Source organism: Dermacentor silvarum, chromosome 7 (genome assembly GCF_013339745.2).
Source record: "Dermacentor silvarum isolate Dsil-2018 chromosome 7, BIME_Dsil_1.4, whole genome shotgun sequence".
NCBI classification, from domain to species: Eukaryota; Metazoa; Arthropoda; class Arachnida; order Ixodida; family Ixodidae; genus Dermacentor; species Dermacentor silvarum.
This window is the reverse complement of record NC_051160.1, coordinates 172362772-172375719: the sequence shown is the minus strand read 5'-3', so window position 1 is coordinate 172375719 and position 12948 is coordinate 172362772. Positions and strand designations below refer to the sequence as shown.

The 12948-nt window shown below is 46.7% G+C and overlaps 1 protein-coding gene across 1 annotated transcript in view; it reads left to right on the top strand.

The window, feature by feature from the left end:
* The first annotated feature begins 8093 nt into the window (after nt 1-8093).
* Nucleotides 8094-12948, top strand: part of LOC119458695 (zinc finger protein ubi-d4 B) — a 111027-nt gene continuing 106172 nt past the window's right edge. Inside the window, exons 1-2 of the mRNA XM_037720555.2 lie at nt 8094-8216; nt 12616-12911. Of these exons, the coding sequence (XP_037576483.1) occupies nt 8164-8216; nt 12616-12911 (349 nt within the window). The 5' untranslated portion in view covers nt 8094-8163. The remainder of the gene's footprint in view (nt 8217-12615; nt 12912-12948) is intronic.

Below are 12948 nucleotides of genomic sequence, written 5' to 3'. Positions count from 1 at the left end.
CCCTAACACGTTTGATCCGTTTGTGCGTACAGCACTTTCGTCGCACAGGCCCGAGAATGGCAGTCGGAGCGCGCTGGAAAGAAAAAAATATACAAAAGCGCGACGCGAACTTCCACGTGTCACGGATTGGCCAATGGGGGAGCGGAGGAGGCTGGGGCGACAGGAGGCGGCTAAGAGAGGGCGAGGAAGAAGCGCCGGGGTGAGCGCGGTGGCGGCAAGATCTAAGAATGGCGCTACTTTTATAAATATAGGGGTTTTACCGGGTCCGGAGCAGCAGCGGCGCGGCGCGGCAGTTCACAGAAAAAGGCCCTCGCCGGAGCCGGCGCTACACCTACCCATCTAGCCACCCTAACGGTGGCTAGATGGGTAGGTGTGCCGACCGAGCGTAGTTCACCACTTCTCCGCATCATGACGCAAAATTGGCGCTGCGGACAGTAGAACGGTTCAGCGGCGCGCAACGGCGGCTGCGCTGTGTAGACGAGCTGCGTGTCTGATAGTAGTGACGCAGAAGTAAACAGTCGTAAAACTGTGTATGACGAAACTAATTCTTTATTGGGCGAACCTGTGCCCACAAAAGCAAGCTACACTCAAAGCACAACGAAAGCGGCGAACACAGTCGGCGGTCGTCGAAAATCTAATCAGCGGCGAGACGCGTCGGCTTTTATACCTGAGTCATCGAAGGTTCCAGATTAATCCCTGATGCCCGCGTGTCTTCCAGAAAGTTCTAGACAATTCGCGTCGGTCACACAATCAGATAACATCAGCGACGGTGAAAACAGGCAACGAAAAGAAGCATCGATAACGTTCCAGAAACTTCCGATACAGGTGCGTCCTGCGCCGAGCGATAACGTTTAACATTTGTTAGCCGGCCGGTGGAAAGCGGCCACCGGTGAAAGATAAACATGTATACGTGTCAATAGTATCGCTTGCCTCTGATTGTATCTTTAAAGTGCGCGTTATAATACCGTTCTGAGCAGTGTAGGCCAAGCCAGAATGAGGAACTTGTCGTCTAGTCAGAAAAAAACGATTAGTAAATTTTCTAGCTTGGCAATCGGTCACATTTATTGATATAAACGCGGTGCTCCAGCCCATTGCATTAAAGACGTAAATGCATTTTTTCCATGCATAAAACAATACTGCAATGGTTTTATACGGTATGTGGAACCGTGTTTACATGATATTTAGCGAGTTCTAATGTTTCAATTTCGAGAAATCCAGCTATTGTTTTATTGCTGCGTCAGTTACGGTATCTAAATTGGTGCGAGAAGAATTGTGTTGGTAAGTGCATATGGTTCACTGTTTCATTGTAATAAAATAGAGTAATACGTCTTGGGCTAAATTCGTGAATATATTTAAAATACAAGAAACGCTCTCGTAACTTGAGTCAGCAAACGCACCAACATAAATAGCCTAGCGCCAGCAAGGCCGCAACGTTGGTCCACCCCATCATAACATTATTCACAGCACATGTACGCCTCCACTTCAGGTGATTCTTCTTCTCCCTGTTGCTTTCGCGTGCCATGTTATTGCCCTTGACAAGAAAGTAAACGCGCATAGTTGAATAGAACTTCACAACATCGTTTGTGAGCTCTTTCTTGTGCCGCTTACAGCCGATCAAATTCGGGGGATTCAGTTGCAGAAAGGATGCAAAGTCGGCGATACACTGTTCCTTCGTAACTCATTTAAACTGAAGCACAGCATGAAGGCGTCTTCGAGCGATGCTACCCGTTTTTTTAGTGCTTCAGAAGGCAGCAACAGCCCTGACCTACTCATTCTGTTGAATTTAGTAATGTCCCTGAGCAATCGGAGCACTTAATTGGTTCTTTGCAGGAACTTCCTTGCTACATAGCCGGCTATATAGAATATCAGCCTAGAATCACTTTTCTTTTCCCTGTAGCAGCGCAGCGGTGCTCGATGTCGCAGGCGCTGAGCACCTCATGTGCGGCTTGAAAATTTCCAACGTCGAGGAGCTCATGGACGTACGCTTTTCGGTGTACCGCTTGCTCATTAACGTCGCCGATACATTCTATATAGCCACCGTACCGATACTGAGCAAGCTACTCATGAGCAGCTCCGGGTGAACATTTCCGCTGTCAGACAGTGGAACAATTCCGCTGTCTTTGTCACAAATTTAGAGCCCGACTTGCAGTTCGCGGTCCGCGCTGGTCTAATTTTTTGTCAATTAACTTTCACCAGCAAACAAGAGCTGCGGAATCGAGCAGTACATGTTGTATCAGACCAGCAACAATCTGCATAAGGCCAATTAATATAGGACCTATTAGTCTATTAGAGAAACTAGCAAACACGCAACACTGCTTGTATAAGACTAATAAGTCTAATAAACACGGCCTATTGGTCTTATAGGTAAATCAGTACGACTAATAGAAATTTCTATTGGTCTAATACAAAACTGTATTAGACTAATTAATAAAAACTTCTATTAGAATGTTTGCTAGGGTTGCTCAAACAGCCAAACTTAATTGCTCAGTATAAGTAGGACTAGCTGCTGCTGTCTTAGCAAGCACTGCATGATACTTACTTTCAGTTAAACTTCTGGTTACAATTTCATTTGGATCCAAACTGGAACCAGTTGCTACCAGTACAACTGGCCAATGTTTAAGTTGGTTCCAGTTGCTACTGATACAACTGATCAAAGTGCCAGTTGGAATCCAACTGGAACCAGTTGATTCCAGTACAACTGGTCAAAGTTCCAGTTGGATCCCAACTGGGTCCAGTCACTCCCCGTATAACTGGAAAATTGTTCCAGGTGGATCCCAACTGGAACCAGTTGCTACCCAGTTGCTTTCCAACTGGGACCAGTTGGTGTGTAACTGGGACCAGTTGGTTTCCAGCTGGAACCAGTTCATCCCAGCTGATCCCAGTTGGATCCCAGTTGGAAATTTTCACCTGGGTCGGAGCGAAGCAGTAGGTGTCCTTGGTGGTCTTGATTGGTGGAGCAACGCCGCCGCTAATCTCGCCGGTCATTTTTCCAACCTGGAACATTCCACATCGCTTAGGAACTTACAAACAGTACGAGAGATGCGGAGCTCTTCACCTTTGAAACTGACACGAACAGACGACATACAACTATTCCAATACGGGCTAGCTTTTTTTTTTTTTTTTTTTGCTCGCCGCCAGTCCGCCAGCCCCCTGTAGCAGACGACGCGCGCTGCGGAACCGTTCTACTGACCGCAGCGCCAGTTTTGCGTCATGACGCGGAGAAGCGGTGAACTACACTCCAGAGGCGCCGGTCGGCACAACTACCCATCTACCCACCGTACCGGCGCTTTGGACACTCTCCAATTAGGTCCCTCTAGTTGGGCTACAGTGTACTAGAATACCTTGGGTAGTGGAAAGAGCGCGCGGCGCGGCCTATTGGAGAGCTGTTGCCACATCTGTAACCACCGCGCGTGGCGCTGGCGTCAAAAAACCGAGGAGATCGCGGCCGCAGTAGCGGCTGTCAGTGAGGTTGCGGACGCAGTTTCTGCTTCTTTTACCGCGTTTCCGACACGTTAGATTTTCTTGCGCTATCGCAAAATTCCGCAAAATCTATTTTAACGCCTTCTTCTGATTTCCACTATCTTTGTTCACCGTAGAACAATAATCGGTGTCAGTTTCCTTTACAAAATTGAGATGCCATATACCGCCTCTACATTTTTACTTACACAGGTCTGGTCTCGCTGTGTCACCTCTATGTTCTTTTTGCAATGCACCTGAATTCTTTGATCACTTATTTTTTCCCTCTTGTGCCACCGAACATGATACTTATTAGCGCAAAACTCGAAATAAAAGACAACAGCGAAAGACAAGAGGAAAGGAAAGACGAGCGCTACTGTAAACACCAACTCGCCCAACAAGAAGTTATTCTGTTGTGCCACCGAATTTTAAGACTGATAAAACACTTAGAAATTCCATTTCGAAAGACTAACCTCGCCAACGATTCTGTCTTTTTTGGGGTGACTTCACTGGGACACAGCCACAAGGATGCTTTTCTTGGAGTTTACAATTTCATAAGACGCACAAAAAGAGTACCTTGCTGGATTTCTAGAATTATGAATTATTCCTATTATTTGCCTTTTTTATGTCAAAATTATTTTATCTTAAAATTCTTTATGGTATGTTTCTAATTTCTGCTATACAAATTTAGTTTTTGTTTAAATTCTAATAAACATAGTTTAAATCACCTGATTCTTGGCCAATCCCCCGTAGTGGGTATGAGCCAACAATTGGGAGATGAGATGAGGTTGCAACAACAACAACCTCGGATTTCGTGAGCTAAATGAACGGACGTTGTCGTTGTTTAAAGCCCCGAAGGACGAAGCCCAACGAAATCAGTGGAATATGAATTTGCACCGCAAAGACAATTAGGCCACACTCGGATACGTCGGCGGTTTGCGACTACCCGTCTGCACTTCATTGTAAAGGCTTTTAACCGCGCTGGGTGCCAGAAACCGGAAACTGCTAACTACCTAAAGCTAAGCCGCTGCACATGAGCATGCTTGGTTTTCAGGGAACCTTACTCCGTTCCCTTAAACTTTCGTGTGAACAGTTTACGCACACCAGCTTTGAACAAATTGTGTTGTGATTATACCTGGTGCGCATGTCTTGAACCAACGGATTTAAATAAACAGTTGGTCTGTAAAAAATGTTTTTTTTTTCCAACAATTTTGCATTTTATATGCTTCAGTATTAAATGAAACGATAGCTTCGTCTTGTGTTTGAGGAACAAGAGAAAACCGTAACAAAAGAGGAGAGGTTTGCCACTCCAGGGACAAAACTTTACGCCGCCGTGGTGGCGTAGGGGCTTTGGTGCTGCGCTGCTAAGCCCGCGGTTGCGCGATCGAATACCGGCCGCGGCGGCCGCATTTCGATGGGGGCGAAATGCAAAAGCACCCTTGTACCGTTCATTGAGTGCACGTTAAGGAACCCCAGGTGGTCTAAATTAACCCGGAGTCCCCACTACGGCGTGTCTCATAATGGTATCGTGATTTAATTTAAAATTTACTCCAAAATATAAAAAAAAAGAAACGCGCAGAACACCTGGAATTGCTGTCTGTTAGTGCCGCAAAGGCGCGTGCCTGTGATAAGAGAACTGGCGGGAGTACAAAGTGCCCGGAGCGTGCACTCGGGACGTGATGTATGCATCTCACAGGGGCTGTTCGTATTAACACGCCAGTAAATTGACGCAGGCATCGCCGTTCCACGCAAGATCTCCTAAGACGACTTCTTACTGTAAGCGCGAAGCTTAACGCACTTCGTGCCTTGGCGCCGTCTCCTCAGCGGAGGTAATCTGACGAAAGTCTAGCCCTGCTGAAGTCATATTGCTTTGATTAATTCGCTCATAAGCTATCATAATGACATTTGCAGCGCGAGTACTACGCATAACTGCAGTAATGATAAAAGAAAACTTCCGTGCTTGCGGCTGCCTGACCGCTTTCGAGCGCTTGCTGGTGCTCGGTTAGGAGCTGCTGGCGCCACCTGGTAGCGTTAACATCAAGTGCCTCACATGCTGCCCGCCGCTCTTTCCACTACCCAAGTATTCTAGTACACTCTAGTTGGGCTACGACAGTGTACTAGACATTGGCTGAGTGGGCCGCACGGCGCTCTCCCGCTGAGGCGCCGCGTGTGGAAAAATTGTGCGAGGGCGCTGCGAGCGAACTGAATTGGGGCGGAGACGCGCTCCACGGCATATTCAACGTACATTCGCTGCGGGCGCCGAGGCCGATTGCGCATACTACTCTCCTAAAATAGTGCTTTATTTCAACTGCAAATTTATGTTGACAGCATTTTGAAAAACATATACACTTGAGGCATGGATTATACAACGCGACGTCTTCAATTTTGCTGTCGTTGTCAAGCGCGTCGTCTGCTAGTGAGCGCGCGTTCGCTGGCGGACGCCCAGTTTTTCTCGCAGAACGTCAGTAATGTACATTTTAAAATATTTTAGTTGCTTTGGTGCGCTCATGACTTTTGACGGCCTGTACCAACTGTAGTTTTAACCAGCTGTTTTTTACCACTGTCTCCTAAAGGTAACTGGTATCACTGCAACATAAAGCTACGTAAGAAAATGTTATTATTGGTATCGTGTCATTTTACGCGCGTTTCTTGTTGGTAGATATTGATCAGGGACAATTCAATTCAATTCAGTTTTATTCACAACACACATACAAAGTTGTGTGTACATACAAAATGATCACAGAAAACAATATTAGAGTGAAATAAACTAGGTGTATTAACTGCGTGGCGCGAAGAATGACCAAATTACCTCTAGATAATTAAATCATAGGTACATAGCCATATATTCACGATATATATGTACGGGAAAAAATAACAAATATTCGAAATGCACTAATTGAAAAAGTGAGAACTCCCGACCGGAAGAAGCGTACGTGTTTGCAGTAACACACTGCATACAAAATTTCCAGAAATAATAGTCACAGCAGGCAAGACCATTGTATGCAAGTGTTGTTGATATACTGCACGACGCCGAATAGTCGTTTCCATTCGAATGTAACCCATAACAGCACTGTTGAAGTCTCAATTAAAGGTGAGGGACCGGGACTGTTATTCCGCATGATTGTGCTGCCGGAGAGTCGTGGCTGTTCCGCATAGAATTAACGCATAGTTGTCAGTAAGTCCTGGTTAACAGGTGCTGTCATTCAATATAAACGCCCCGTTTTGGGGCATCCTGTAATTCTGATATCTTGATTAAGACCAGGAAAGCTTTTTTGACAGTCTCACCATGTTTGCAACCCATTAAAACTGGGTGCCCCATGTGGCACCACACCTATATTCTTCAATGAACGCAACAGATCTGCACATATCTCTACGTGTATGTGAGGCATGTCGTTCCTTTAATTGTTTCATTATGGTCGTTATGATAGTGCACCGGATAACTGAAAGCAGCCGTTTATAGTATAAAAGCTGCTGAGTTGAGCGGCCATACATTTGGCAATGGCATTACATTTATGTATGAAATATAGGATAAAAGTAACATGTTTTTCTCGGAAATCAGACTCGTGAATAATTTATTTTGTTTACACTACTAGAAAAAAGCAGAAGAACGCAGCCACCTATTTTTTCCCCTTTTTTTTCATTTAAACAAATTCTTAGATTTTACGTGGAAAAACCACGATATGATTATGAGGCACCCGGTTTAGTTATTATCACCACCTGGGGTCCTTTAACGTGCACCTAAATAGTACACGAGTGTTTTTCCATTTCGTTCCCATCGAATTCCGCGACCTGAATTCAACCTGCGAGCTCCAGTTTAGCAGCGCAACGCCGTATCCACTATATAGCCACTATATAGACCGCAATTAGACCGCCAGCTTTCTTTCTTTAATTTTTTTTCTTTCTTTCTTTCGTTTTTTTTTGTGAAGTACTGACTGGAAAAAAAATTCCGCTTACGGACAACGATTAGCATAGCTAACTAAAACTGTTTTTGGCGCTCGAGGTCCGACCACAATAAATGACTCCGTACCAATTACTCCGCATTTTGTTACGCGAGGAAGGTGGAAACTTGGATAGAATGTTGCGCTGCAGCTTCTTTTTTTCTGTAACAAAGCTTCCCGTAAATCTGAGTACGAGGCGCCGGATGCGGCAGATATGTTTTACTTGTTTGAAGCGGCAAGCAGGAAGGTTACACATGTTTCTCCATCTGCGTTTCGCAAGACCTACTGATGGAAAACTATATGCGCAACAATACACACGAGAGATACATGCTGCTTGAAGAACGAGAAAAATATTTGTTCTCCAATGGGAACCGTACGATAACATAGTAGAATGAAAGCCGACACTGCGGCCGCAATGCACGCGCAATCACCGACCGACATTAAAAAATAAAATAAAATAAAAAATAATATGAAAGAAATTTATTCTTAAGGCATAAATACATGTCATATGCAATTATGAACACCATTTGAGTGGTCTGAACGCAAATACCAGCGCGCGAAGTAGTACGAATGACCCTGCCGAGCTGTACCGGCAGCAGTTTCCAACGGCGCGACCGTGATGCGGCCCCATCCACTTCGATCGCAGCGCCGCCACAGTATTTTTCCACGTCGGGGGCCTCACGGCTAAGCATGCACCGTCCCAGGCGCTCGTCCCACTCGACCGTAGCTGCTACGGTGGCGTCTGTCAACAATACGAGGAGCCGCAAACATGGCGCTAGGACCTCTGAAGATTAATCCGGTGGCTTTAAACCGCTTAAAAGCGTAAGTGCACGTTAAGTTTCTTGTTCGTGAATGCGCAAGGGCTCGGTAGCTCGCGTAGTTACAGAATGTTAATACACACATCTGGAACTCGGCATGCGGCACTTTCCGCAGAACGGCTAGTTAACGGTACTACCTCAGCTGAGCAAGGATCTCTCATAGATTTAAATAGCCAGAGAGTAAATACCTTTCCTGTGATGCCTGCGTGTCAGATGTCTTACACCATGAAACCGGGTCTTCCCGTCGCCCAGTTTTTGTATTCTCGTAGCGAACGCGGGATGGAAAAGGTAAAGCGGAACGTATAGGGAGCCAGTCGGTGTATGCCCCTTCTTTGTGTTCGCGTTCGTTAGCGCCTGTTACAATATCCAAGGTTGTGTTATCACCAACTAGCCCAAAAGTCTGCCTTAAATGGGGATCGAAGCAATGCATTTTTCATTCGGTTGGTTTTGTGTGCTGCCTGCTATCGTAATCTACCGCGGTCGTGCCGCCGTTCTCCTAAACGACTGGATTAGGTTCACCAGAGGGCTTGCCTCTTTCGTCCATCGAAAGGTATCCTGTGAACCATTTGTACAGTCACGGCTGGTGTCTTTGCCCACTGGGTACCTTTATCAGGGCTTTTAACATCTTTATCAGGGCCAGGGGCGTAGCCAGAAATTTGTTCCGGGGGGGGGGGGGGGGCAAGCTTCTGCTTTCCTCTACGTCACGTGATCGGTAATAAATATCGGTAGTTTAAGCAGACTCTATACATGTATATCAAGGACATGGGACCGCCCCCCCCCCCCCCCCCTCGCGTGTGCGTGTGCTTGTGAAGAAATTTAGTAAAAAGTAAAGTAAACTCAGTAAAATACAGAAAGTACGACAGGTACCGTGGGCGTTTGGAGCAACGGTCTCTCATCGCGCCACTGAATGTACCAGTCTTCGAAAACGCATCCTTTGCGACAACCCGCCCGATTGGAGAAGACAGCGTCCATTGTTAATCTCCGTTAAGCGTAGATGGCGTCGTCCTCGTCGGGGCGAACTGTGTTTCACAAGTCAAGGACGGCTATACGTGTGAAAATTCACGTGTGACCAGGCCATACCTACTCCCATAGCAATAGCTTGTTCGCTGTGTCTTTGCGCTAGAAAACTTAAATACGCGCAAAAACGTGCAAGGCTTTTTTTTTTTTTCGAAGCTTTCGTCGCCCTGCTCCTTCATGCTAGAGGGTTGCATTTTCTGCGGCAAGTGCAGGCCGCTGTGTCTTCCGCTGTGTGCGAGCGTGCAGCCGTCATTTGCCTTTACGTCAACAGATTCAGAATTGTACAGAATATTTCACCGCACAGCATAGATATGGCATGTGTACGCATTTTAAGTAGTGCGTGCAACTCATTTCTGCTTCACTTACGCCGGTGCAAACAGGAAGCGGCCTTGTACCTCACAGAATCTCGACTGATCGGTGTACTAGTGATGCAGGAATGAACTCCGGTCTTGTTCAGTGCATAGTACGCATAATCAATTTCTCAGGACGCGTGAACTCTGACGAGAACTGTCAGCACCTGCAACAAGAGTTTACTTACGCTGTACTGCGCACAGCAGTAATTCATGCTTGTCGGCTGTCTGTTTCGTGCATTCTGTTGCGAGTCGGTGGAATGGACCTTTTTCATGGGCGCCTTCTGCGCATGCGCACCGGAAGTACCTATTGCTGGTTTGGGATTCCACAACAAAACAGCCACTACCAGCCTTCCGTAGGAGCGCAATTGCAAACAAGAGACGAGTCTCGCGCAGACTAAGATCCTGCGCGAGCGCGGCCTAACCAGCTCCTGAAGGGAAGCGGCGGAAATCTATACCGGATATTTCGACCACCTGGGGTCCTTAACGTGCACCTAAATCTAAGTAAACGGGCCTCGAGCGTTTTCGCCATCATCTAAAATGCGGCTGCCGCATTTGTTGCTTCACAATGCGGCCGCCACATTCTCGCCCAAAACTTCACAGAGTGTCAAAGCCTTGACAAACACCGTGACAGTTTTTTCCATATGCAGACATGATTCGCTGTAAATTACCAACCCAAACGGAAGCGCCCAGGAATGAAATTGTTATAGTATCACCGGTTTCATGAATTATGTCAGCGCGAAGCGACGAGAACAAAGGGTAAGTGGGGGGGGGGGTTGCGGAAAACATTTCAAGGGGGGGGGGGTTTGAAACCCCCCCCCCTGGCTACACCCCTGATCAGGGCGTTTCAGGGCTAGCCAGTTTCACAACAGTTCTCAGATAACAGATGCTTCACTTGTAAAATCTCAAACGCTATGCATTTCAAATATATATATATATATATATATAGCGCTGTGGTATGTGGGTAAGGCCAGTGAAATGATAATCTATTGTTTGTGAGTGTGGACCTGGCCAATTCGATGCCCATCCGCACCACAATCATAAAAGCAAATATCTGCCGTGATAACATGGCCTAAATTATTTTTAATGATCAAATGTGTGTGTGTGTGTGTATGCGGTTGCGGGGCTTAGGCTTTCACTGTGTCTTTACTCTAGTGCGATGAATATGGAATCAAAAAATAGATGTCATGACAATGTCTAGAAACATAGTCACAGAGAGCATGGTAATAGTAGTTGTCAAATTTCCCCGCTACAGTGCAGTGAGGTTGACATTAAAAGTTGGACCCTTGTGGCCAGCTGCCTATGAAAGGATTAAAGTGATTGCCTGTGTACAATCGAACTTGTTTTCTGACGTTATATGCTCACCAGCTCTAGCCATATTGAGCTGACAAGCACAGTGCATACAACGTGCACTAACGATCGTGTCTGCTAAGTGTTACATCCCTACATGCCGTGGAAAGAGCTGAAATTTCAAACTAAACGCCGTTTGCAACCTTTCCTCGCGTGTGCCGCGCTGCAATACGGCGGGGAGGGCATATATCAGCAAGTGCGCCTATGTACATGTATATGCTGTGACGTCTCTCATAGTGACACGTGACACTTCAGGAATTATTCAAGGCAACATCTGTGGTGTAATCTGTTGCTTCAGTGGACGAATTCAAGTTTAAAGGAATAATAAAACACACAAACTGAATGTCTGCGTGTTGTTGTTGTTTTACTTCGGACCGCAGCAAGAGCAAGACCACTTCCGTTTTGTCTGCTTGTTTCTACGTCGTGCAGTCCTGTACGCTGACAACGAAACAATGTAATTTTCTACCGTGTTCCAGCATGCGATCATGCGTTGTGATCTGCTTGCGTCTGCCTCCGTGTTCGTGCAGCACTGACTTATACATCTTGAAACTGCAGCGCACACACAAGAAACTTTCATTACTTTTACAACTGACTTATACTGCTAGTTGAGTGTTCTCGTGCACAGCGTGCAAAATCGTGTGCTGCGTGAAACAAGACAAACGCGACGGCTTGCAGTCGAGGGCATCACTGGAAGTAACCCAAAGGGGCCCCTCACCAGGCCAAATAGCAAATTTTGGTTATACGCTGGAAGTTGTTACGTGCCTTCTAGGGAGCGTTCTACCACAATAATTTTTCAAATTGGTTCATTGATAGCCAAGATGGAAATATTTCAGTGCTGCAAACCCATGATTTCTGGAGGCGAGTGCCATCGTCAAGAGAGACACTCTCACCACTTGCCCCGTCTAGCCTCCGCAAGCAAAATTCCTTCCCTGCGTTCTCCCATACCAGAGCCGGAGAATCACGGGACGCATACGTCACGGGCCCCGGCTCTTTTTTTTCCTTCCGGTTGGGTGGCAGATTTGAATTGGGATAAAGGTATTCGGACCCTTCAGATGCAATTTTCTCATAAACTAAGCCTTTTTTTTGGCACGAAACAAGTGTTGCCAGGTTTCTGGAACGGTATTTAAACAGTCCACGTAGACTTAGTACTTGCCTTTAGTGTCCCTTTAACTTGTATCATAAAGAAGACCAAGCTTGCATGTAGCAGATGTGCAAATGTCATTGTCATTGTCACAGACAGGGTTTTGCTTAAGGTTACTCCCAAATATTTGTATTTGCTGGCTTCTCAGATTAGAGAACCATTAATAGCTTAGGCAAAGTGAAACATGTTTTTTGTTTGTGTTGGTTAGCACTTTGTTCTAAACATAAGAGCAGTTGTGCCATTTCATGCAGGTTTATTTGTTGTCTGCTTTCATTCACGTGTGTAGTGCGAATGCGCTTTGCATGCTTGCACTGAAATAAAAGCACACATTTATTTGTTTCATTTTGTTTATGCATGTAGCATGTTGTATACGGTTGCTGCAGTGTTGAGATGCCGAGGTTTTAGCAGGTGACACAGTGGTGCCCTGCCGACTCTGCGCTGCGATTACCGATCCCGTTGCACGGGCGTGCAGTGAGGCAAAGTCGGCAGGCACCACTCGGCAAGAACAGCGCTCCAATCTGTCGTTATCATCTTTTGGGCCACAGCTTCCTGAGTGAGCCGGCGTACAAGGATGCGACGGAGAGCTCATCGGTGTGCAACACGCGCCTGGTGGTGGAGCGGCGCCTGCGGCTGCCTTTCCTGGATGCCCAGACGGGTGTGGCGCAGAGTGACTGTGCCCTGTGGATGGCCCGCTGGCAGCGAATGCCGGGCCATGCCGAGGGCCAGCTCTACTCGTACCCGGCACGCCGATGGCGCAAACGCCGTCGCCAGTACCTTATGAACGACCGGTACCTGGGAGCCACACGACTGCGCGAGCAGCCACCAGACTACGGGGACGCAGGTGAGCCTCCTCAGAACTGGCACATTGAGTGACAGTC